This window comes from Ambystoma mexicanum, chromosome 1q (genome assembly GCF_040938575.1).
Source record: "Ambystoma mexicanum isolate Mex_15411 chromosome 1q, UKY_AmexF1_1, whole genome shotgun sequence".
In the NCBI taxonomy this organism is placed as follows: Eukaryota; Metazoa; Chordata; class Amphibia; order Caudata; family Ambystomatidae; genus Ambystoma; species Ambystoma mexicanum.
In genome coordinates, this window is record NC_090922.1 from 847,179,714 (window position 1) to 847,206,856 (window position 27,143).

Here is a 27,143-nt window from a genome sequence, read left to right on the forward strand (position 1 = left end):
ATGAGAAAAGAGTGCAGTGGGAGTGAGGCAGGCTGGATGGGGTGTAGCAGGTATGAGAAAAGAATGCAGTGGGAGTGAAGCAGGCAGGGTGGGGTGTAGCGGTTATGAGAGAAGAGTGCAGTGGGAGTGAGGCAGGCTGGGCGGTGTGTAGCAGGTATGAGAGAAGAGTGCAGTGGGAGTGAGGCAGGCAGGGTGGAGCGTAGCGGTTATGAGAGAAGAGTGCAGTGGAGATGAGGCAGGATGGGGCGTAGCGGGTATGAGAAAAGAGTGCTGTGGGAGTGAGGCAGGCAGGGTTGGGTGTAGAGGGTATGAGAGAAGAGTGCAGTGGGAGTGTGGCAGGCAGGGTGTGGTGTAGCAGGTATGAGAGAAGATGCAGTGGGAGTGAGGCAGGCTGGGCCGGGTGTAGCGGGTATGAGAAAAGAGTGCAGTCGGAGTGAGGCAGGCAGGGTGGGGCATAGCGGGAGTGAGAGAAGAGTGCAGTGGGAGTGAGGCAGGCAGGATGGGGTGTAGCGGGTATGAGAAAAGAGTGCAGTGGGAGTGCGGCAGGCAGGGTGGGGTGTAGCAGGTATAAGAGGATAGTGCAATGGGAGTGAGGCAGGCAGGGTGGGGTGTAGCGGGTATGATAAAAGAGTGCAGTGTCAGTGAGGCAGGCAGGGTGGGGTGTAGTGGTTATGAGAGAAGAGTGCAGTGGGAGTGAGGCAGGCAGGGTGGGGTGTAGTGGGTATGAGGGAGGAGTGCAGTGGGTGTGAGGCAGGCAGGGTGGGTGTAGCAGGTATAAGAGGATAGTGCAGTGGGAATGAGGCAGGCAGGGTGGGGTGTAGCGGGTGTGAGAAAAGAGTGCAGTGTCAGTGAGGCAGGCAGGGTGGGGTGTAGTGGGTATGAGAAAAGAGTGCAGTGGGAGTGCGGCAGGCAGGGTGGGGCGTAGCTGGTATGAGAAAAGAGTGCAGTGGGAGTGAGGCAGGCAGGGTGGGGTGTAGCGGTTATGAGAGAAGAGTGCAGTGGGAGTGAGGCAGGCTGGTGGGGTGTAGCAGGTATGAGAGAAGAGTGCAGTGGGAGTGAGGCAGGCTGGGCCGGGTGTAGCAGGCATGAGAAAAGAGTTCAGTGGGAGTGAGGCAGGTAGGTTGGGGTGTAGCGGGTGTGAGAGAACAGTGCAGTGGGAGTGAGGCAGGCAGGATGGGGCGTAGCCGGTATGAGAAAAGAGTGCAGTGGGAGTGAGGCAGGCAGGGTGCGGTGTAGCGGGTATGAGAGAAGAGTGCTGTGGGAGTGAGGCAGGCAGGGTGGGGTGTAGCGGGTATGAGAGAAGAGTGCAGTGGGAGTGAGGCAAGCTGGGCGGGGTGTAGCGGGTATAAGAGGATAGTACAGTGGGAGTGAGGCAGGCAGGGTGGGGTGTAGCAGGTATGAGAGAAGAGTGCAGTGGGAGTGAGGCAGGCAGGGTGGGGTGTGGCAGGTATGAGAGAACAGTGCATTGGGAGTGAGGCAGGCTGGACCGGGTGTAGCAGGTATAAGGGGATAGTGCAGTGGGAGTGAGGCAGGCAGGGTGGGGTGTAGTGGGTATGAGAGAACAGTGCAGTGGCAGTGAGGCAGGCAGGGTGGGGTGTAGTGGGTATGAGAGAAGAGTGCAGTGTGTGTGAGGCCAGCAGGGTGGGGCCTAGCGGGTATTAGAAAATAGTGCAGTGGGAGTGAGGCAGGCAAGGTGGGGCATAGCGGGTATGAGAGAAGAGTGCAGTGGGAGTGAGGCAGGCAGGGTGGGGCGTAGCGGTTATGAGAGAAGAGTGCAGTGGAGATGAGGCAGGATGGGGCATAGCGGGTATGAGAAAAGAGTGCTGTGGGAGTGAGGCAGGCAGGGTTGGGTGTAGAGGGTATGAGAGAAGAGTGCAGTGGGAGTGCGGCAGGCAGGGTGGGGTGTAGCAGGTATGAGAGAAGATGCAGTGGGAGTGAGGCAGGCTGGGCCGGGTGTAGCGGGTATGAGAAAAGAGTGCAGTCGGAGTGAGGCAGGCAGGGTGGGGCATAGCGGGTGTGAGAGAAGAGTGCAGTGGGAGTGAGGCAGGCAGGATGGGGTGTAGCGGGTATGAGAAAAGAGTGCAGTGGGAGTGTGGCAGGCAGGGTGGGGTGTAGCAGGTATAAGAGGATAGTGCAATGGGAGTGAGGCAGGCAGGGTGGGGTGTAGCGGTTATGAGAAAAGAGTGCAGTGTTAGTGAGGCAGGCAGGGTGGGGTTTAGTGGGTATGAGAGAAGAGTGCAGTGGGAGTGAGGCAGGCAGGGTGGGGTGTAGTGGGTATGAGGGAGAAGTGCAGTGGGTGTGAGGCAGGGTGGGTGTAGCAGGTATAAGAGGATAGTGCAGTGGGAGTGAGGCAGGCAGGGTGGGGTGTAGCGGGTGTGAGAAAAGAGTGCAGTGTCAGTGAGGCAGGCAGGGTGGGGTGTAGTGGGTATGAGAGAAGAGTGCAGTGGGAGTGAGGCAGGCTGGGTGGGGTGTAGTGGGTATGAGAAAAGAGTGCAGTGGGAGTGAGGCAGGCAAGGTGGGGTGTAGAGGGCATGAGAGAAGAGTGCAGTGGGAGTGCAGCAGACAGGGTGGGGTGTAGTGGGTATGAGAGAAGAGTGCAGTGGGAGTGAGGCAGGCAGGGTGGGGCATAGCGGGTATGAGAGAAGAGTGCAGTGGGAGTGAGGCAGGCAGGGTGGGGCGTAGCGGGTATGAGAGAAGAGTGTTGTGGGAGTGAGGCAGGCAGGAGTGGGCGTAGTGGGTATGAGAAAAGAGTGCAGTGGGAGTGAGGCAGGCAGGGTGGGGTCTAGTGGGTATGAGAGAAGAGTGCAGTGGGAGTGAGGCAGGCAGGGTGGGGTGTAGTGGGTGTGAGAGAAGAGTGCAGTGGGAGTGCGGCAGGTAGGGTGGGGTGTAGCGGGTATGAGAGAAGAGTGCAGTGGGAGTGAGACAGGCAGGATGGGGCGTAGCGGTTATGAGAAAAGAGTGCAGTGGGAGTGCGGCAGGCAGGGTGGGGCGTAGCTGGTATGAGAGAATAGTGCAGTGGGAGTGAGGCAGGCAGGGTGCGGTGTAGTGGTTATCAGAGAAGAGTGCAGTGGGATTGCGGCAGGTAGGGTGGGGTGCAGCGGGTATGAGAGCAGAGTGCAGTGGGAGTGAGGCAGTCAGGATGGGGCGTAGTGGGTATGAGAAAAGAGTGCAGTGGGAGTATGGCAGGCAGGGTGGGGCGGAGTGAGGCAGGCAGGGTGCGGTGTAGTGGTTATCAGAGAAGGATGGGGCATAGTGGGTATGAGAAAAGAGTGCAGTGGGAGTATGGCAGGCAGGGTGGGGCGGAGTGAGGCAGGCAGGGTGCGGTGTAGTGGTTATCAGAGAAGAGTGCAGTGGGAGTGCGGCAGGTAGGGTGGGGTGCAGCGGGTATGAGAGCAGAGTGCAGTGGGAGTGAGGCAGTCAGGATGGGGCGTAGTGGGTATGAGAAAAGAGTGCAGTGGGAGTATGGCAGGCAGGGTGGGGCGTAGGTGGTATGAGAGAAGCGTGAAGTGGGAGTGAGGCAGGCAGGGTGGGGTGTAGTGGGTGTGAGAGAAGAATGCAGTGCGAGTGCAGCAGGCAGGGTGGGGCTTAGCGGGCATGAGAGACGAGTGCAGTGAGAGTGAGGCAGGCAGGATGGGGCGTAGCGGGTATGAGAAAATAGTGCAGTGGGAGTGTGGCAGGCAGGTTGGGGCGTAGCTGGTATGAGAGAATAGTGCAGTGGGAGTGAGGCAGGCAGGGTGGGGTGTAGCGGGTATGAGAGAAGAGTGCAGTGGGAGTGAGGCAGGCAGGTGGGTTGTAATAGGTATGAGAGAAGAGTGCAGTGGGAGTGAGGCAGGCAGGGTGGGGAGTAGCGGGTATGAGAGAAGAGTGCAGTGGGAGTGAGACAGGCAGGTTGGGGTGTAGTAGGTATGAGAGAAGAGTGTAGTGGGAGTGAGGCAGGCAGGGTGGGGCGTAGTGGGTATGAGAAAAGAGTGCAGTGTGAGTCAGGCAGGCAGGGTGGGGAGTAGCAGGTATGAGAGAAGAGTGCAGTGGGAGTGAGGCAGGCATGGTGGGGTGTAGTGGGTATGAGAGAAGAGTGCAATGGGAGTGCGGCAGGCAGGGTGGGGCGTACCTGGTATGAGAGAAGAGTGCAGTGGGAGTGAGACAGGCAGGGTGGGGTGTAGCGGGTATGAGAGAAGAGTGCAGTGAGAGTGAGGCAAGCAGGTGGTGTGTAGTGGGTATGAGAAAAGAGTGCAGTGGGAGTGAGGCAGGCAGGGTGGGCGTAGTGGGTATGAGAGAAGAGTGCAGTGAGAGTGAGGCAAGCAGGTGGTGTGTAGTGGGTATGAGAAAAGTATGCAGTGGGAGTGAGGCAGGCAGGGTGGGCGTAGCGGGTATGATAAAAGAGTGCAGTGGAAGTGAGGCAAGCAGGTGGTGTGTAGTGGGTATGAGAAAAGAGTGCAGTGGGAGTGAGGCAGGCAGGAGTGGGCGTAGTGGGTATGAGAAAAGAGTGCAGTGGGAGTGAGGCAGGCAGGGTGGGGTGTAGTGGGTATGAGAGAAGAGTGCAGTGGGAGTGAGGCAGGCAGGGTGGGGTGTAGTGGGTGTGAGAGAAGAGTGCAGTGGGAGTGCGGCAGGTAGGGTGGGGTGTAGCGGGTATGAGAGAAGAGTGCAGTGGGAGTGAGGCAGGCAGGATGGGGCGTAGCGGTTATGAGAAAAGAGTGCAGTGGGAGTGCGGCAGGCAGGGTGGGGCGTAGCTGGTATGAGAGAATAGTGCAGTGGGAGTGAGGCAGGCAGGGTGCGGTGTAGTGGTTATCAGAGAAGAGTGCAGTGGGAGTGCGGCAGGTAGGGTGGGGTGTAGAGGGTATGAGAGCAGAGTGCAGTGGGAGTGAGGCAGTCAGGATGGGGCATAGTGGGTATGAGAAAATAGTGCAGTGGGAGTATGGCAGGCAGGGTGGGGCGTAGGTGGTATGAGAGAAGCGTGAAGTGGGAGTGAGGCAGGCAGGGTGGGGTGTAGTGGGTGTGAGAGAATAATGCAGTGCGAGTGCAGCAGGCAGGGTGGGGCTTAGCGGGCATGAGAGACGAGTGCAGTGAGAGTGAGGCAGGCAGGATGGGGCGTAGCGGGTATGAGAAAATAGTGCAGTGGGAGTGTGGCAGGCAGGTTGGGGCCTAGCTGGTATGAGAGAATAGTGCAGTGGGAGTGAGGCAGGCCGAGTGGGGTGTAGCGGGTATGAGAGAAGAGTGCAGTGGGAGTGAGGCAGGCAGGTGGGTTGTAACAGGTATGAGAGAAGAGTGCAGTGGGAGTGAGGCAGGCAGGGTGGGGAGTAGCGGGTATGAGAGAAGAGTGCAGTGGGAGTGAGACAGGCAGGTTGGGGTGTAGTAGGTATGAGAGAAGAGTGTAGTGGGAGTGAGGCAGGCAGGGTGGGGCGTAGTGGGTATGAGAAAAGAGTGCAGTGTGAGTCAGGCAGGCAGGGTGGGGAGTAGCAGGTATGAGAGAAGAGTGCAGTGGGAGTGAGGCAGGCATGGTGGGGTGTAGTGGGTATGAGAGAAGAGTGCAATGGGAGTGCGGCAGGCAGGGTGGGGCGTACCTGGTATGAGAGAAGAGTGCAGTGGGAGTGAGACAGGCAGGGTGCGGTGTAGCGGGTATGAGAGAAGAGTGCAGTGAGAGTGAGGCAAGCAGGTGGTGTGTAGTGGGTATGAGAACAGTATGCAGTGGGAGTGAGGCAGGCAGGGTGGGCGTAGCAGGTATGATAAAAGAGTGCAGTGGAAGTGAGGCAAGCAGGTGGTGTGTAGTGGGTATGAGAAAAGAGTGCAGTTTGAGTGAGGCAGGCAGGATGGGGCGTAGCGGGTAAGAGAGAAGAGTGCAGTGGGAGTGAGGCAGGGGGGGTGGGGTGTAGCGGATATGAGAGAAGAGTGCATTGGGAGTGAGGCAGGCAGGGGGGGTTTAGCGGGTGTGAGAGAAGAGTGCAGTGGGAGTGAGGCAGGCAGAGTGGGGTGTAGCGGGTATGAGAGAAGAGTGCAGTGGAAGTGAGGCAGGCAGGGGGGGTGTAGCGGGTGTGAGAGAAGAGTGCAGTGGGAGTGTGGCAGGGAGGGTGGGGTGTAGCAGGTATGAGAGAAGAGTGCAGTGGGAGTGAGGCAGGCAGGATGGGGCATAGCGGGTATGAGAGAAGAGTGCAGTGGGATTGAGGAAGGCAGGGTCGGGTGTAGAGGGTATGAGAAAAGAGTGCAGTGGGAGTGAGGCAGGCAGAGTGAGGTGTAGCGGGGAGAGAGTGCCCATAGGCTTTAATATGGCCATGGGGGGGTGGACACATATCTGAACAACATCTGCAGGCTGTCTGCCCCTACTCGCATGCCATCTTCTTCCTATCTTCACTTCCCATGGGAATCGTTTCAGCACATTGATGGTACTTTTATCACCAGATACCAACCCAAACTAAAAGGTGAAATGTCTGATAAATAACATTGTTTAGTGACATATGTTTTCTAAATGTATGAATACATACAAATAGATACAGTCTCTCTCACGTGACTCAATGGATGTTGGCGTTTCTAATTTAGTTTGCAGGTTGATTCTGCTGTCGATAATGCAACGCAACCAATGCAAACTGCATGTCTAAAATCATCAACTTCCTGTGCGTACAAATCAGAAGCTGCGCACATGGGAATGCTGGGTCTCATAATTAGCATTATAGTCTTAAACATTAGGGGTGTTTTCAACTAATTTCAACATGTGATTGATTGAAGAGGGACAAAGAATAGGAAAAACATCTTCACTGCAACAAATCATTAAGAAACTGTTTTCTTAATCATCAATATCTTTAATCTATTTGAATGTTGTTTTGTTAGGTTTTATCTGGACGTGCTCTAACTGCTCAGCATTTTCCTCGGGCATTTATTATGTACCTTAAATCTATCTTAACATCGTCACTGTGTTTAGCCTTGGTGAGCTGACAGCTCTACCAACACTGTGAGAGGAGACAATATGGTAGCATGATAATGTGCTTAACTGGAGCCACAGTAGCATGCCACACTTCAACCTAGCATGGTTGTTCATTTTATGGCTGTAAAGCGAAACTGTTCTAATCATGCTTTTGGACCAATGGAGACTCTTGCTTGACAATGTACTTGACTAGGGCATCACTAGTAAAAGTGCTGGGGTCCGTTCCTGGTTCACTATAGCATCTATAGAACCTAGAATACCAATATACCTGTGGGCAACAAGGGCACAGCACTCTTAAAACTGGCATTGTCATTTTCTGGGGCTAATATGAACCTGACATAACACTTCTATTTGATTACCTAAGAAAGGAGCATGAACATGTAAGGAAGTTGATAATGGCAGCAAGAGCATGGCCCTATTGAAACTCAAATTACACATTTCTCGAGATAATGTAAATGGGCATTGTTTCTGGTGGGCAATATGGAAATCAGCTTGACAATGTGGTTACAGGGGGCAAAGTAGTATGGCTCTGCTGAAAATGTCACGTGCTTTTGCAGTGGCAGCACTCATCGGTTTCAGTGATATGTACAGGATACAACATTTTTACAATTGGAGCTGTGAACTTGTTTGTATAATCCTGGCAGACAACACTATGACAAAGAATTATGTGATAGATCTCCTGTCTTATGTGAACCTGTCCGAATGTTTATGGGTTATTTTACTACTTGGAATTATGCAGAAGCTGCAGATTTAGATAGATCATAACAGCAGACGGTTTTCATTTTGTGGCCTGTAACGCAGTACTATGCTTTAGGGGAAATCCTAACATTTTAGTTAGATTGCAATCGAATCGTTCGATTCTTTGAATAAGCACAGTTAGGTTTCGAGGATTGCCTCACAGGCTTCTGTTTTTAAGATTTTTGAGTTAGGTTTTGGTTGGTATTCTGGAAAGATATTTTTTCCCCAAAACTCAGAGTTCGTAGATTATGAGCCTGTAGAATTTTAGACACCAAGAAAGATGGATCCGGGTCTAACGTAATTTCCCTGCTCGTTACCCACAGTGACGTCATCACGTTTACGGATGATGATTTCATGTCAATTAGAGTGCCCGCATCTATAATTAGTATGGATTTAGGTGAGGAACAGTAGGTTTCTCCCTTTAACCAGTTCAATTATCGCCACTGAGGGAGTTTGAACCCTCTAACTTTAAGGATCTAATAAGTGTACAGATTGTCAATACCACACTTTAGTAATTGATAGCTTGAGTTATGATTATTGTCTTTATTGCCCTTTTCAGCTATTTTTCATAATTAATTGAAGGAAAACCAGAACTGTGTCGTGGAACAGGTACACTATCATTTATTTAGTTGGCTTGAGCATGATTCCACACAGGAGTGGTTCACTAGTGTGCTGATTCTACACAGAGTGGTTCAATAGTGTGCTGATTCTACACAGGAGTGATTCACTAGTGTGCTGATACCGGTTTCGTGTACACTTTGTTTTGGTGAAGGTGGATCATGGGGCTAGTCCGGCATTACGCCCTGTCTGTTGCAGCCACTTAGAGGTTTTCTGAGTTTGATTGAAGTGGGAAAGGCATGGTTTTATATCAGGCATCTGATTTGTACATTACTTTTTTATGTTTCACGTAGGAATGGGAGCTGAGGCTTCCAGCTGTTTCTTGGACATAGATTAGGAGATGGGTAAGGCAGTCACTCCATAACTGGAATAGTATAGTAGTTTTGTACGGCTGCAGTCCAGTTCACAGTTTGAATCTAGCCATCCTTTTTTTCTTTACTCTCTTTTTTTTCCTTTTTGTTTGACCGTTTCTTGATGTTTTTATTTTATATCTGTCTTACTAACTATAATTTTAAATACAATACTCTGTGGTTTTCGAAGATGTGCGCCCTGAAGAAGGACTTGTTTAAGTTCGAAATGCATTGGACATTTTCCCACCTTGTCTCCTAAATTAAAGATATCAGATTTTGTTATTGTAACTATTGAGAAAGATCTTTATTTGATGGAACTACTGATATTCCTGAATTGAGCTACACATGTTTAAATAGCAGCAAAGTGTTTCTTTGCAAAGGGTACGTGGGCAGTGGGGGGGTTCTATCCCCCTGGTCTAAGGTGTTTCTGTGTATTTTCGACTGTCTGCGACATAGGTAGCCACATGGTCTAAATAATATATTGTCTTCTTTGATAACTTGAATTAAGCCCTAGATTGTCCCCACCCCCGCAGGTCTATATAACGTTCATCGGCTTGCTCTGCTGTGATAGGACATTTGCATAGTATACAAAATATGATATCTTATTTCCTCACTGATTGTACCGTACTTTATTAACTTGCACCTGAAAAATGATGCCCATTATATCTCCAGGCACACTATTTTAAAGTGGTGTAATTTCTACTCGCCTCTGAGATTACCATTTTCCAAATATGGTAGTTTTACATGATGTTCGGGAGAATTCTCAGAAATTTGATAATTCCTCTTTACCTTCTTTTTTTGCCATTTCTTGTTGTAAAGTTCCTTCTTGAGATTTACTCTTTGCGCCAAGCTAGGTTTGGTCCCTTTGTTCATTTTGCCTAAAGCGAGGTTCACGAGTGAAACCCACCTCTGGTTCCAGTATGTCTGGCAGGGGCAGGAAGTGAGGGAAGTGCCCGAAACTCCGTGTGCTTAATCCCCTTGGTTACAGGAATGCACCCAAAGGTGATTGGCTGGGTGGCTGTCTGGCAAGGACAGCCACCCTGCTGTGTGATTGACAGCTAGGCTGGAATGAATGGGAGAAACCTGCATAAAATGCGAGGCTTTTTGGCTTGGAAGGCAGAGTCGACCACTGGACGAAGGAATCTGAAGAAGAACTTGGAAGAGACGCCTGCTGCAACTCCTGGACTGTTGGTTTGTCCGGTGAAGCCCTGCTGCTGTGCTGAAGTTCCGAATTTGCCTTGACTAGAGAAGCCCTGCGAGGACGACTTCTCCCCTTGAGTTGGTGGGTCCAATCAACTCCAAAGTGTAATCGTCTGGACATCCTCTCAAAACTGGCTGTACTTCCCCTGCTGCTGTTGGTACCGAAGTGCCAGGGAGAGGAACACCAGATTGGGTGTCTCTTTTAATTCTGACCTGAGCTCCAGGAAGATCCTCCAGACTCCCAGGAAGCAGGACTGACCAAGCCAGAGCCACATCAACAGAGTGCCGGACCCCAGATGCAAGGAAAGTCTGAAGTGGTTGCCGAGAACCATGGTGGTGCTATTTGCTGAGACGCAAGGAGCTGAAACCGCGAAGTGCTGCTGAATTGAAGTTTGTCCTTTGCTGCTGCTGACCGTCCCATTGCAGGGCAGGAGACCTCAGAAGTCCTACCTCTTGTCCTCACGACTGAGACCCAGGAACAACAGGATCTGCATGGCTGCTCAGGAACAGAAGCCAGTTAGAACCAATTCTTATAACTAAACGTACTGTACAGTCTAAGAGAACGTACCTCTTGTTGTGTAGCCTTATCAGTTGAGACTTGTCTTGGTTGCTTCTGTAGAGTTGCTTACAGTTTTACTCCTCACAAGCCTAAACAGCTAGTGGCGCTACATTGATTCTACTTTTTCTATAAAGACTTCTAAAAAATTGTGCAAGACTTTTACCTACCTGCAAGAAGTGCTTCACCTCACCTAGACTTTTGCTCAATTGATATTGGCTGGCCTGGCTCCCTGAATGACTCTTCTTCCCTCTGACTGTGTGTTTCTACCTTCCTTCAGGAAACAGTTAAACTACTGTGCATTGGGGGTTTCCAAAAGTACTTACTGCTGCAGAATATTTGTGTGATCTCTTGTTTTATTCTGATAACCTTTTCTTTGACACCAATCTCAGTATTGCTCTAAATGTAACAGTGCTATATTAATGTCCACAGTGTCCTAGTTATTTAAGTCACCTGAGGGTGTAGGAAGAGTCTGTGTGCCATCCCAAATGGGTACGTGCTGAATTAGAGAAACTCAGAGTGTGTATTTTGGAGTGTACATTTGTGTTACTATTATATTGCCCCTTCTGAAGAAGGCTTATTCAAACTGACTGTTAATACATTAATAATTGTTTAATCAACCTTGAGTGTAAGTGTTTACTTGGACACTTGTAAATGTGAATCTCTGTGTAACCACCCTACTGCTCACATTGGCCCCTCTTGAGATAAGCCTGGCTGCTCAGCCACACTACCAACCTGTGTAGTACAGACTTATACCAAAGGTTGGGTTCCTATTGCCAGGAGGCCAAGGTTGTGTAGTGCACCCTAAGGGTACTGCCCAAAATCTTGCCTAGCACACGACATCAGGCAGAGCCTCATTGGTGTGGTTCTGGTATGTGCCCATTGTATATCAGGTGTTTCTGTTGGACATAACATTTTTGATGGGTTCAAAAAGAGATTTGTTCAAAGGAAATACACATGTGCCCTGTATGGACCGGGAATTAAATATGTTATGTTTTCCTTCCGTCAGTGCGATAAGTTTCCATCAACTTTTTTCACCTTTGCCTTAGGTGGGTGCACAACATCAACCTTGCACTAACTTCTTTCACTCCCTCGTTGCTCCGCTTTGGGATGAGGAATACTCCCTTCTTATTCGACAGATCACAAGCACCAACTCCAGTCACCAAATGGAATTCAGTTGCAGTGTAGGATGGGATACATACTCCCTGGAAGTGAGTAGTATCAGTTCACAGTGAGTGAGCTAATTACCAGTAAATGTCATTCCTTAAGAGAGAGCAGCTAACCTTCATTGAGGAGACTCTGTCCAAGTGATGAGGACTGGTACTAGCAATGCAGAATCTGTAAATTCTTAGGGTTGTAGAGGAGGTCCCAGATATGACCCGCACCCCTGCCCCCCATTGCGAGTTGCCAGTAAGGTACTCGCCGTGGTACGTGATGTATGAGGAGCAAATAAACCAACAGAGAGCTGCACTGGGACTCTGTCCCTTGTACGTAAGGTGATCAATACCGGTTGAAGCAGCCATAACGCAACAACCCTGGGCAGCACGATACCCTATCAGACAGCCATACCAGCCACTGATACGGAATGAGGAATACCTACACACGGTCCACGAGGAGACCCCTAAGGCCTTAATGGAAGGCCAATGAAAATAAACCAAGGGCCCGAGCAGCCCCGAACAGACTTGGCTACTGAAAGCACGAATGCCAGTACTAGTAACTGCAAGGATAATGATAATGGATGCAGGGGAGAGACACTGTTAAAACATAAGAAAATGGTGCCATAAGGCAAGATGGAAGCACCCTCCCTGTTGAATGCGTGTAAATAAGCTTGAAATGCAAGATGCTAAGAAATCGATACTGCTTGCAATGCTTAGTAGAAGAGTAGAGCGGCAAGCGGCAAACATATATCTACCTCAATACTGCACAATGTACACGTGCGACTCCATTTTGTGAAAGCAGAAATGTACCCATGGCCGAGTTTAGAAACCCAGCAAAGACCAGAGAAGGAGCGGAATCGAAACTCAACAAAGAGAGGCTTATGCCGGGGAGATCGATGTCAACCAGAGAAGGGGAGGTGAGCATGAGCTCACGAGACTCCAACTACAGAGAATACCAGCCCGCCCGTGAAGGTCAAGATAAGAGAGGCTGATGCAGGTGGCCAAGTGCACACAGAATTAAAGGAGAGTTCCGGGACTTTTTTTTTATTGTCCCTACGGTTCGGCCATGTGTTTTTAAGCATAACTCGGTAGATCGTGGAAAACTTTCCTATGGACCTTACCCGACTTTTCGTCCATTAACGCACTCGAAATCAGCCGCCATTTTATGATAATCCTATCACTTGCCGCATCGCCCTGGCTCACCTGCTTTTGCGGCACTAAATCAAATCCCCCGCCCCCGAGCCTGACATCAGCAGACGCGTACCGCCCATTTCCCAACGCCAAAGCACGTTTCGTGTCAACAATCGCTGCGCCTCAGCTAATGAAGTGTCGCCATGGAAACGGCAGGACGCCTCTTTCCTCAATAAGTATAAACACACCGTTTCACAACACACAGCAGCAGATTTTCGATTCCATTACTTTCGCTGTGTTACTTTGAGTATTCTGTGACTCGTTTCTGTGCTCTGGTCAAATACCTTCGTTGATTGTAGCCCGTGTGAACAGATACCAGTACCACCGCTATAAATTATTTTACTTTCTTTACCACACAATGGCTACAATAATGCCGTATATGTACGAGCCCGAGTACACCGAGGAAGAACTACTGGAAAGGCAAGCACGCGAAAACGATGGGGATTCGGACGGCAGTTGGGAGGACCAGTCAACGGATGAAGAGCCTGGACCATGTCGCATGGACGGCGTCTCCACCTGGTGCACGTGCAATCGTTGCGAGCTAATGCCAACTGAGGAGGAGAACTGCTGCTGCCGTGAAAATTCCGGGTGCTTGGCCTACATTTCGGAAGGCGAGCCAAGTCCGCAATGCATCACCGAGCTGCCAGAGTTCAGGGAAGCCTGCCTCTCACGGACAGTGTTGAGGATGATGATGGTGCTTATGCACGAACTTTGCGGCACTGTTCGTCCGCGTAATCCGAGTAACGAGTAAGTATACTCTGGTTGTGATGTCAGTGATGCCACTACTATTTCATGGTCGTCTCCCACATATAAAACTACATCTACATATCATTCGAATGCATGTAAATTGGTTCCATGTTGTGCATTTTCTAGATAGAATTTTTTTCAAAGCAGAATGACATTTTTGTACCTGAATCGACAGTGATAAGAAAGTTGTCATTTTAATACAGTTTGCATCTTTCATTTTCACAGGTGGTACAGGCTGGTGGCCTATCGTTGCTTCACTTGGTGGCTTCACGGGAGGCTCGGACACCGCGTTCGGAGAGTAATACCTGCCTGTGCGGTACTTGCCATTAGACAACATTTCCCCAGCGACAGTGGACAATACCGCGGCTTTTCCCGGGATGTGCTGCAACCGCAACTTTACAATGTGTAATGTTTATTATTTATGTTCAATTGAAATTAAGATCTAAAATAAAACCCAACATATATTTTAACAATGGTTGTTTTGATTTTTTAAATGAATCTAGTGTGTCTCCATTGAATAGTCTTCCTGTGCCTTGTCTTGTCACACCACATGTCTCCGGCCAGCATCCTCCCTCACGCTGGCCGCCCACCTTCAATCCACATAACCGTTGAACCCATATGCAGCAGACATACATATGTTATTTTGCGGGTTGGCATCAAGCCTCCCGGCCTTGCCTCCTCCCCCAAAAATACTTACCACACCACTTTGTTCAGGGTCTCCAGGGTGAACTGCACCCATATATTCTCCTGGGAGGCTGAGGTATTTATAAACTCACCCCCCTGCCTTCCATGTACTAGATCCTGCAGCCTGCCTCTTACATGCAGTTAGATGGCCTCTCCTTGGTGAGGCCCTACGGCAAACGAGTCTTGTCTGCACGACCACCGCCCGCACCGGGGTACTTGCGCTGGCAAGTGGAGCTGTCAGGGAGCGATAAAGGCCAAGAGGTGCCAAAGACCATGTACACTTCAAAGTGGTCTATAGAGCATGGGTTGTTGTTCCCATGTCTACCGCCAGACCCCGTGTCTCCTGCCAAGCATCTCCCCTCACGCTGGACGGCCCCCTGCAATCCACATAAGTGTGTCTCCATTCACGAGTCTTCCTGTGTCTTGTCTGCACGACCACCGCCCCAATCCACCCCCCGCCCTATCAAAGGCAGTTTGCACCGGGGTACTTGTGCTGGCAAGTGGAGCTGTCAGGGAGCGATAAAGGCCAAGAGGTGCCAAAGACCATGTACACTTCAAAGTGGTCTATAGAGCATGGGTTGTTGTTCCCATGTCTACCGCCAGACCCCGTGTCTCCTGCCAAGCATCTCCCCTCACGCTGGACGGCCCCCTGCAATCCACATAAGTGTGTCTCCATTCACGAGTCTTCCTGTGTCTTGTCTGCACGACCACCGCCCCAATCCACCCCCCGCCCTATCAAAGGCAGTTCGCACCGGGGTACTTGTGCTGGCAAGTGGAGCTGTCAGGGAGCGATAAAGGCCAAGAGGTGCCAAAGACCATGTACACTTCAAAGTGGTCTATAGAGCATGGGTTGTTGTTCCCATGTCTACCGCCAGACCCCGTGTCTCCTGCCAAGCATCTCCCCTCACGCTGGACGGCCCCCTGCAATCCACATAAGTGTGTCTCCATTCACGAGTCTTCCTGTGTCTTGTCTGCACGACCACCGCCCCAATCCACCCCCCGCCCTATCAAAGGCAGTTCGCACCGGGGTACTTGTGCTGGCAAGTGGAGCTGTCAGGGAGCGATAAAGGCCAAGAGGTGCCAAAGACCATGTACACTTCAAAGTGGTCTATAGAGCATGGGTTGTTGTTCCCATGTCTACCGCCAGACCCCGTGTCTCCTGCCAAGCATCTCCCCTCACGCTGGACGGCCCCCTGCAATCCACATAAGTGTGTCTCCATTCACGAGTCTTCCTGTGTCTTGTCTGCACGACCACCGCCCCAATCCACCCCCCGCCCTATCAAAGGCAGTTCGCACCGGGGTACTTGTGCTGGCAAGTGGAGCTGTCAGGGAGCGATAAAGGCCAAGAGGTGCCAAAGACCATGTACACTTCAAAGTGGTCTATAGAGCATGGGTTGTTGTTCCCATGTCTACCGCCAGACCCCGTGTCTCCTGCCAAGCATCTCCCCTCACGCGGGACGCCCCCCTGCAAACCGCATAATGCCACGACATATACACGTCATTCATTCACAAACACACCCCTGTTTCGAATTCTTTATAACCCACTTCATATTTCTAATGAGAACTTCTTTGCGCTTTGCTAGTCAACCCGTGAAGGTGCTGGTTGTCTGCTCTTCGTCTCTGTGAACTTCCGTGACCACTTTGAGCAAACTCATCAGTTTGCAACCTGTGAACTGCTCCCTGTCTACGACAAGAAACTACTCTGATCCCTGCATCTAACTGTTTGCTCGTCAAGGTAAGGCCATGTACCATACTCATTTTGCGTCCAATTTCTTTTCGTTCAAGACAGTACATGCAAGGAACTAGTCACATGTTCTGAGTTTAGTGAAATTATTTTTGTATTTTTTTAAAGTTATTCAAATACTTATCCGCATGTGAATAACGTGTATAGTTCCAAGAACCAAAACATACCTTGCATTGAACCTTTTATGTATTTAATTTTTTAACACAATGGTATTCATAGAGAATTGTTGATCTTTACTTTTCAGAACTTTCCACAATGCCTGCCTGTTCCATTGGCGGTTGTCCTTCGAAGACCCATAATAAATCTGAAGGTACTATAATGCATGTTTTCCCTAAGACAATAGATCAGATAAGAGAATGGGTCCGATATTGCGGATATCCACCCTCTGAGCTTGAAAGTAGAGTCCTAGAAGTCTTTGCGGACAAGAGGGGTGATCGATACCGCATCTGCAGCAGGCACTTTACCTCTGACATGTACTCCACATCATTGCTAATAAAGAAGAACACACCGCGAGCGAGGCGAAAATTGCTCTCAACCGCTATTCCCACTCTATTCGTCCACATCCCTCCACTGGTGAGTCAAGTTTAAGTATTTATCTCTCGGCCTTGCGGTAGTGTGTAGCATTAGCTAACAATAATTTCCCCATTTATGTATCCACTCAATATGAAGGCGGAAGATTCTCCATCCGTGTCGTTATTGCAGTCATCAGCCACTTCAAGCGCCTATCGGGTAATCTTACTTGGCTATTCTGCCACTGACTTGTTTTAGGCATGTAAATCAATAGTTTTAATTTATCGTGTAATTATTTTACCTAATGGTACACCCTTGTACTTGTCCTCTAGTCTTTGCTTTCAGTTATAATTATTGTTATCCAAAATAATTCAAGTACTGTCTTTCAGGGAGATGCTGAGGAGTCCAACGTATTGACGACTACCGTTGATGTCACTCAGATGCTCGAGGTACGTTTCAGGACAGTTCCATCGATGGAGATCATCAGATCTTGCATTCTTGTAGCGTGATTGTTACACACAATGTTTCTATCATTTTTAGCCATTGATATGTCCTTCTGTCGTCGCCCTCCTATGTGTCTTCTTTTTTCAATATTGTGTTCATTACTAATGAAAGTCCTATGTTTCAGGGAGTCGATGGAGCATTAGTCCAAGAAGAAGGGGGAGCGTGCAGTTACGGGTCGGCGCAACAGCTTGCAGAAGTGTGCACCGCAGTCACATCGTCCCTTGATGTTCTTATGCATTTCGAGGTATGGATACTGACAGCTCGATCAAGCGAGATCATATGACTTGATTACATCCGCTATACTTCCTTCTTTATTAACGCAAGTACTATGTTTCAGGGAGATGACGGAGCTTCTTCTACAAGAACATCACCCCTAGTAGTTGATGCAGATTTCTGGGTGGTGACACTTCCAACGATCGAGCAAATCGAATCATATTTAGATATCCATTATTTATTTTAGACAACTGATCATTTGTGCAGGTCTATTTAGATGAGCCGTTGACGCCTGCACAAACTTTATGTTCTTTTTATCAAAATAGAAAACCATACTAATGCAATTACTGTGTTTCAGGGAGTTGCTGAAGCGTCATCTTCAATAATATCATCAATGGAAGTCTATGCGGAGCCCGAGGTATGGATCTTGACAGTTCCATCTAACTAGATCAACAATGCGTGAACTATTGTCGTTTGAATGTTCTACACAAAGCGTTCATTCGTTTTTTGCTATTGAGATGTACGTGGGTATTGGTCCCCAAGTACATTTTGTGTTTTCGATATTATTATACATACTAATGAAAGTTCTATGTTTCAGGGAGTCGATGGAGCGTCAGTGCGTGACGGATGTGCTTATCATGAAAATATAGTCGTTGCAGCGCAAGAGGAAGTGGAGACATGCACACACGAGTCGGAGCAACAGCGTCCTGATGTTGAAGTTCGAGGCAAGAAAGTTTCAAAGAAAAGAAAGCAAAAGAAGGTTAGTGTCCTGGTCACTATATTATGTTGTTTTTCACTGTTAATAGTTCAATACTGTAAGTTGTGTTTAAACTGAACATCCCTTTTCCAATCTGTCCTCTAGTTGCGAGTGGGTGTACGAACTAGATCTACACAGACAGTGAAGCGAACGAGAGATGTTGCTTGTCAAACCTTTTGGCAGGGACTTGAGACTGGAGATGCATCGTGCCAATGGGAAGAATATGAAGTGATTGACAACGGAGCTATACCACCACCAGCCATTGATAGTGAATGTCCTCCTGGTAGTTCGGATGCAGTCGGAGATCAATTCACAGAATCCACACCCGCAAAAACTAAGACCGCGAGAAAGTTGAAGAAATTGTTTTATTCACCCATCGCCGGAGAAGGAACAGATGTTGCAATGGAAGAGAATGAAGTAGACGACAATGAAACACCATCAATATCACTGAACATAGCGGAAGACGATATCAGAGATTCTACCTTTCATGTGAGTGACATGTCCTCAACGTTACAGGCCGAACCAGCTGGGATGCAGAGTGACAGTATAAGGAAAGAGGCCAAATTCATTGTATTCGATAGTTGTTTGATTGATATTATTATTCGGATGAAATGTGGGCATTTGGTTGGTGGGGAAGTATGTGGGGAGCCATTGATTAATGTGACTCGTGCAATTCGAGGCACTAACCTTAAAATACATGCCACCTGTACAAAATATCATCCTTTCACATGGTCTGCACAACCTATGCTGGGACAACTGCCAGCAGGCAATCTACTTTGTGCAGCGGCTGCACTTTTTAGTGGTTCAAGTTTTAAAAAATTAGAGTCGTTCTTTCAGTTTGTGGGAATCCATTTCATTGCGAAAACTCAGTTCTACAAATACCAAACCGATTATCTATTTCCAGCCATTAGCGAAGCTTGGAGAATGGAAAAAATGTCTATTGATAGTACATTCGCGGGCAAACGGTTCAGGCTAGCCGGTGATGGACAGTGCGACAGCCCAGGATTTTCAGCCAAGTACTGCACCTACCACTTTCAGGACATGGAAAGTAAGAAAATTGTGAGTTCGGTGGTCGTGCAGGTGTCACAAAGTACATCCTCAGTGGCCATGGAGAAAGTTGGCTTTGTAGCATCATTGCAAGAACTACAATCGCGGGGAATGGTGATCGACCTGATAGCCACGGACAGACACGTTTCAATTGCCAAGACAATGAGAGAACAGTACAAAAATATAAATCACCAATTTGACGTTTGGCATCTTGCAAAATCAATCAATAAAAAATTGTCGGCTGCAGGTAAAAAAAAAGAATTGCAAGGTATTTCACAGTGGTCCAAGTCAATCAGCAACCATCTTTGGTGGAGCTCAAAAACATGTGGAGGGTCGTTGGAAATTCTACTGGAAAAATGGCGGTCAGTAATGCCACACTGTACAAATGTTCACCGATGGAACACGAACCAACATTTCCACAATTGTGAACATGGCCATTTGTCCACAGAGGAGGCACGGAAGAAGAAGTGGTTGATTCCTTCATCACCCACTCACAAAGCCATTGAAAAGATTGTATTTGATAAAACTATAACAAAAGCTTTGAGTGGACTCACGGAATTCTGCCACACAGGAGATTTGGAGGTGTTCCACAATATGTGCCTAAAGTACAGGCCAAAACGATTGCATTTTGGCATGGAGGGCATGATAAATCGGACTCTTTTAGCGGTCTTGGCACATAACCATAATGTTGGCCGTCAACAAAGTAGGACGACCGGAACTTTAGGGACGCTTCGCTACAATAAGGCCTTCACTAAAAGAAGTAAACAATGGGTGATCAAACCAGTGTTTGAGGATATGCAATATGAGTTTATTGAGAAACTTATTGTTGACGTCCTAGATAGGCACATAAATGGAGCTGTGAACGAACCTGTGCAGGGGACAACTGCATTGCCACCCAACATTGCATCTGTTCCATGTCCACCTAAAGAAGAACTCATTGAGAAATACACATCACGGTTTAAATGATTGTAATTTGATTGTCTGTTCTCTCAAGTCTCCTCATGTCGCAGGCCCATTGAATATGTGTATCTATGTATTGTCTAAATAAAAGTGATTGCTCAGTGTACATGCAATGTGTCTCTCCACCCTTGTTCATTTGCGCATTAAATTAAACCAAACAGTAATATAAATCATTTTTCAATAAATATAGAATCTCTCCGTATTTATGGTTCTGTGTGGCTGCAAAGCACGCAGACAAAATGCAAAGATGGAGTGTAAATTTCAAGTCCTGTGAGAATGCCTTACACTGAATGTAGCTAACTTGGAATGTGTGCTCGTTCGAAGTGAAGGTCAGCTGCTTTGATTTTTTCTCGGGTGCCAGAATGGCCCACGACTCAGAATAAGGTTCTATTGTATTTTGACCTTGACAGGCCTGGACCACGTAAGAAACGATAATGAATATAATTTCAGAAACGAAAGCCATTTCATGTTCGTTCATTAGAAGAAATAACGTCGGCATAGAAGGAGTGGTATTTCGGGGCTGCCCTACGCACAGACGCAATGGAAAATGCAAATATAATGTAAGTAACTCTTTAGATGAGTTTATACCGCAATTTAATTACTATACAGTTGCTTTAAAGACGGGTTAAGTTGTACTTGTTCGTTCTATGTGGCATGTTGTTTTGTACCGCACACTATCTTGGGGAGAACCGTCTACTTTTACGGAAGCACCTCAAAACCTTTGCTTCTGCTTTCTCTCTCCCTCTCCCCTGCAACAACTGGTCCACTGTCTGCGATCTCGGTCCTGGGCCCTTCCACTCTCCACCTGCACTCCCTGTCAACCCCTGCACTGAGGGACTGTCTCAGTATCCTACAGCCCCCCCTTGACGTTTAAAACCCAGTTGCACTGTCCTAGCTATGAAATAATTTACCGACCGAATATATAAAATGAATAATTTTAATAAAGATCTGATGGTGAGACTAATTTCATTGTTTATGTTTTTCAAACAGGTACATCATGCATTACTGCATGTGTCACGAGTACCAGACACCGGCGGACGGCTTCTTTAACCGCCAGTTGCTTCTCCGCGTGAACAACGTTACCACCCTGACCATTTTATGGGACGATCGCCAAGTACAAGTATGCCCTTACGCGGTACTAACGGCTAGATGCAACATACAGACCGTTGTGGTGGCCTAGTGCCTCGTTGTTGGAACAGCCATGCGATTATCAGTGCGACCGAAGAGCTTATTTTATCGTAAACCAACACCATGTCTACTGCACACGAACATCGCTTGCCTCAAGACGAAATATTTTGGATCGAGAGCAAATAAAAATTCATTTATCTAAGACCCTGTGTACAGCAAAGGAACATCGTGTGCCTCGAAACGAACTTTTCGGAACGTGAACAAATAAAAATGCAAATCGCTGAATATTCTCAAAACATTTGATGTCAAATAAATGTACTTTGCCAAATGTACAATCTTGCCGTTTGCTTTTAAACCACTGTTTCATATTCCGAATTGTGGCGCTGTATTGTGAGATGATCTAAGACCCTGTGTACAGCAAAGGAACATCGTGTGCCTCGAAACGGAACTTTTTGGAACATGTGCAAATAAAAATGCTAATCGCTGAATATTCTCAAAACATTTGATGTCAAATAAATTTACTTTACCAAATTTACAATCTTGCGGTTTAATTTAAAAGTACAGTTTCATATTCCCAATTGTGGCGCGCTGTGTTGTTTGAGCTCATCTGTGTTGATTTCCTGGTTCTGTGTGGAGTCGCGTAGAAGACGCCTGGGCGCGTTTGCCTACGCAGCTCAGTCACGTCACGGATAGAGGCGGGGAATATGAATGTTTTGATCAAGTCTGTTTCAGGGGCGGGGGATTTGATTTAGTGCCGCAAAAGCAGGTGAGCCAGGGCGATGCGGCAAGTGATAGGATTATCATAAAATGGCGGCTGATTTCGAGTGCGTTAATGGACGAAAAGTCGGGTAAGGTCCATAGGAAAGTTTTCCACGATCTACCGAGTTATGCTTAAAAACACATGGCCGAACCGTAGGGACAATAAAAAAAAAGTCCCGGAACTCTCCTTTAAATGCACAAAAGGTTGGAAACTGAAGCAGATTCACGGTGAACCAACACGTGAACAGACAGGCGCGAAGATGTACCACCGCCTGATGTCATCCAGAACCAGAGGGTGCCATAACTTTTCCTGATAAGAGACTACAGATCCGAGGCCATACATAGCCAACTAATTGACAAACAGCCCTAAAACACTGATTGATGGATTGGAGGAAGGGTGAATCTTGGGACACTAGGCACCTGGGTGTCTACTCTGCATGCTGCTAATTAAAATGGAGATTTATGTTTAGGGGTGTAACTTGCCCAATCATAAGGGACCATGTAATCTAGGGTCCTATAAACACTGTAACCAATGAGACGTCGTACTTTTAGTGACGTCAATCACGTGTGGTGTAGAGGGAAGGGCGTAGATGCCCACCCGATAAGAGTTATCCAATCCACTTGCGTTATTTCCGTATACAGTTATAGCACCTATACTTAAGTTACCTTTCCCAACCAATTGTATTGCATGATGATTTTTTGTAGAATTACACGTCAATGATGACGGATTTTGCCCATAAAAGAGGCTGTTGGACTAATGTTCGGGGAAGTCGGGGTGAGGCAGGTGTTCGTGATGCTGCTGATTTCCATAAGCTGATGTATGTATCATTAAACGGACTTCCCTTTGCCAATTTACTGAGTCCTGATTATTGAACCTTGCTGGAGTATGTGAATCCTGCACTCTGTCCTTCCTCGCATCGTGCAGCTATCTTGTATTACTAGTTTTCGAGGGTGAGTGCTGACCAATGGGTCCGTCAGAAATTTCCTCTCCTCGTCAACAGGGTCCAAATAGACTTTCGGGAATATATGTACATTCACCTTTTCTCTGGAGGTCCCTTTTTCCCTAGTGCTTCGATGCAGTCGAGGGCCACATTTTTTCCGAGGCCTCATTGATGTTTCACATGGCATGCAATTGGATATGCAAAAACTCCAGGTAACCAAATTCATTCTGGTTTAATCAACTTTTCAGAAGTTAGGAAAGGAATGGGGATGCTCAAATGTTGCCAGCGCTAGCCACACAAGACACTTTAGTAGACTCCCTGGAGGATATAATTATGGAATGTAGCAGGGCGCATGCAAACTGGTTCTTCTCTAAATGTCTAAAAACAAAACGCATTCGAAAGCAACAGGTTTCTTTTCAATGATGATGAGTGCGTAGGGCGGATGACTGCGTAGAGCAGATGAGTGTGTAGAACGGATGAGTGCGTAGAGCAGATGAGTGCATAGAGCATGCAGAGCAGATGAGTACCTAGAGTGGATGAGTGCCAGAGCGGATGAGTGCTTAGAGCGGATGTGTGCTTAGAGCGGATGAGTACGTAGAGCGGATGAGTGCGTAGAGCGGATGACTACGTAGAGCCGTTGAATGCCTAGAGCGGACGGAACGGGTGAAGTTTAAGGATGTATGTAGATAGAACGAGTGATGTATGTGAATGGAGCAGGTGACGTATGTTGATGGAACGGGTGATGTATCTGGATGGAACGGGTGATGTATCTGGATGGAACGGGTGAAATATGAGGATGGAAGGGGTGAAATACGTGGATGCAACGGATTAAGTATGTGGAAGGTACTAGTGTAATATGTGAAAGGTATCGGGAAGTATGTGGATGGTACGGGTGAAATACGTGGATCGAGTGCATAAAACAACTTAGAAATACACTGAACGGATCTGAGTACATGAAACGGATTGGAGTGCATGGAACGGATTGGAGTGCGTGGAGCGGACTGGAGTGTGTGGAACGGATTGAAGTGCGTGGAACGGACTGGAGTGCATGGTGCGGACTGGAGTGCGTGGAGCGGATTGGAGTGCATGGAGCGGACTGGAATGCATGGACCGGACTGGAGTGCATGGAGTAGACTGGAGTGCATAGAATTGCGCGACTTACATGGAATGGTTTGGATTGCATGGAACGTTTGAAGAGCATGTAACCCACCATATCACATCACCACCCTTACTCTCTTCTTTACACCACCATTCAACTAGAACACAAAGATACTATGACACCATTCGTGTAACTGTTCTCATATCAACATCTGCCTCATACTCCCCATCACTCTAACTAAACACTGCTGGTTACACACCCCTGAGTCAGGCGTTCTCCTCAGGCCTAACGCAGCCACAATCGGACTGGATGAATCCTGCCAGAACGAACACATAGGGCCTCATTACACGGTAGGCGGTAAGGGATTACCGGCACCGGTAAGGGCACCGGTGCTGGTAATCCCTTACCGCCCTACTACGAGGTCCCTTAGCGGGTCCCTCCCCTAACGCCTGGTTTTACCAGGCGTTAGGGAAGGGACCCGCTAAGGGACCCACTAAGGGACTTCAAAGCTAATAAAGGTACCGCAAATTGCGGTACCGCTATTAGCTCCTTCCCCATTCCCATTGAGCCCTATGGGGGAATGACCCGGTAAATCCCTATTCCGGGAACACAGACCCAGAATGCAGTAAAGGGGCAGCCATGGCGCTGATAGCGCCATGGCTACCGCCTACCCTGTAATGAGGCCCATACTCTTGATCTCTCAACCACCACACCTACCACTAAGAAGTAGCTTTTACACAAATACCACACCAACTGCACACCTATCCGGTGCTCACACGCACCTTTGACTCTCCCTACTCTCTCTACTGACCTGAACTTCGGTTCCCAAGGGCGTTCAACCTACCAGCGCCTTCAGACCATACCAGTGGTATATAAGATGCTATATAAATGCAAAATAACATAACATAACATAACATAACATAACATAACATAACATGATGTCTCAGAAGCATGTGGAGTAATTTAACAATCTTTGTGTCTTTGACAGAACCGTGCACTGTACGCCCCGACGAAATGGCTGCAAACAATATCAGGCTAAGATGGACCGCGGAACGTAAATTGTATTCCGAACATGGAGCCTTCGTAGAATTCGAATGTACATCGTCAGATTATATAAAGGATGAAACATTACCATTTAGATTCCCGTGCCTTCGAGGACAGCTAATGTATCCCAGATGTATCAGAAGGGGTAAGTATTTCTGGCCGTGATTAAAATCGGGATTGCTCCCTGCAGCAGATTATACATCATGAAATGTATTGAATGCCAAACATCTTGCTTGTGGTTTTACATTTTACAGTTCATACAAATAAAAAAAGCATTGGCAAGGCCAGTAATTTGGCTTTTGCAGTTGTTCACTAACTTCTACACTTACATGCATGATCTTGTGTCAGCCCCACAAGGGATGGGTCAGTTTCAAAGAACTTGGAAGCTGAATACCCACTCTTTATGTGATTACCTTTAAGTGAGCTGTTTGCCTCTTATGGCTGAATAAGTACTTCTAAAATTCTACATCTGCAGCTGTGGCATGAAGCCTGCAGTTTACAAAGCATGCTATGTAGGCCCATGACATGCTTGTGATCTCTGTACCATCTGGTATGGCATCTTCAATAATGTGAAAACGCACCTTCAAATCCCAATTGCACAATAACCTAAATAATGTCCAACAGAACAGTCTAACACATAACAATCCATTCATTACAGGGCCAAAACAAAAAGTAGAACCCTTCGACGTAGAATACATACATGATATAGGAGACTTGGGGCCTCATTACGACCCAGGCTGAATGGGTTTAACGGTACTGGTAATGGTGCTGGTGCCGTTAAACCCATTCCGCCATATTACGAGGTTTCATCGTGGGAACCGCTCTCAACGTCTGGTCAGACCAGATGTCCTTTGCGGGTCCCGCGAGGGGACTAGGGAGCTAACAACGGTCCTGTTATTAACAGGCCCGTTGTTAGCTCACTCCCCATTCCCATTGAGCCCTATGGGGGCTCAAAGGGGAATGGGGATGCGTAAATTGAATGAGGAATTACCGGGTCCACCAAGGTTGGAATGGCCCGGTAATTCCTCATTCAAGGAACCCGGACCCGAGTTTGGAGGCAGCCATGCCGCAAATAGCGTCATGGCTACCGCCAAACTCGTAATGAGGCCCTAGGTGTAGACGGGCATGTACTCCTTACTAATGATAATTTGCTGCAAGATATGAATATTGTGCTTTACACAAACCCGGCACCAGTTTACCAGCCATGCCCATACACAGAGGGCATCAATATTTATGTCAACATGCTAGTTACAAAGGATTTCAAATAAGATCTGATTGCGTGAGAGCCATATGTCCCGTTCCATCTGGTAAAAAACATCAACAGCACTGGTGTTGGTATTGGTGTTTTTGTAAAGTGCATACATTCACCCAGACGCATCTTGCCAATTTAGGGATAGAGAGCAGTGGCTGCATGAGCCAAACTTGGAAAACTGCAAGGAAAATGGGATGTCTTAAGCTATTTCCTGAAATGTAAAATATTCCCTTTAGTCCATAAATATGTATTTATTTATTTATTTGTTTATTTATTGAATTATGCCACACCAAAAGCCTGCGGGCATTAGGGCGCACAATCAACACATACCTGACAACAAAGGCCTAAGTACACAGCACACAACCCAATCTACTAAAATAACAAAGTTTTCAGGAGTTTTCTAAAAACCAGTGGCCTTTTTTCATGTCATAGGTCCACCAGTAAAGTACTTCAAGCCTGAGCTGCCAAGACCGGAAAGGACCAGCCTTTGCCTCTTGCTCCTTTAACACGGGGGATGGTTAGGTAGTGTGTGGAACTGGAATGTAAAGATCTATTAGGTTCATACAATTTCACATTTTGTTACAGAAACAGTGAGGCTTTCCAGAAGAGGCATTTTTGGGTCAGTGAGATCACTTTGAAGTGTATCCTGGTGGAAACAGATAACCAATGTAGGTCTTTCACAGAACTACTTATTTGATCTTTTATTGCAACATTCTTAATAGCCCTAATTGCCTCATTCTGTATTACTTGGAGTTTCTGTATACAGCTCTTGCTAGCATCCAGTAAGCAAGGCATTGCAATCATCTAATCTCGGCATACTAATGGCTCTAACAAGTGTTTCACAGTTTCTGCCTGTTAGCAAAGGTCTAATCTGCCTTAGAACTTTGAGGTGGTAGCGGGAACATTTTACCACAGCATTCCCATGAGCTTCGGCACTAAGGGAGGATTACATAAAAACACCTAGCATTTTTATTTTGTCAGACACTGGAATATGACAATTTTCCACCTCAAAAGCCTCATACTCAGGACCTAGT

At 47.7% G+C, this 27,143-nt stretch overlaps 1 protein-coding gene across 1 annotated transcript in view; it reads left to right on the top strand.

Moving 5' to 3' along the window:
* Positions 1-27,143, top strand: part of LOC138537904 (complement factor H-like) — a 763,015-nt gene that overhangs the window by 448,094 nt on the left and 287,778 nt on the right. Inside the window, exon 8 of the mRNA XM_069641488.1 lies at positions 24,802-25,002. Coding sequence (XP_069497589.1) covers positions 24,802-25,002 — 201 coding nt within the window. The remainder of the gene's footprint in view (positions 1-24,801; positions 25,003-27,143) is intronic.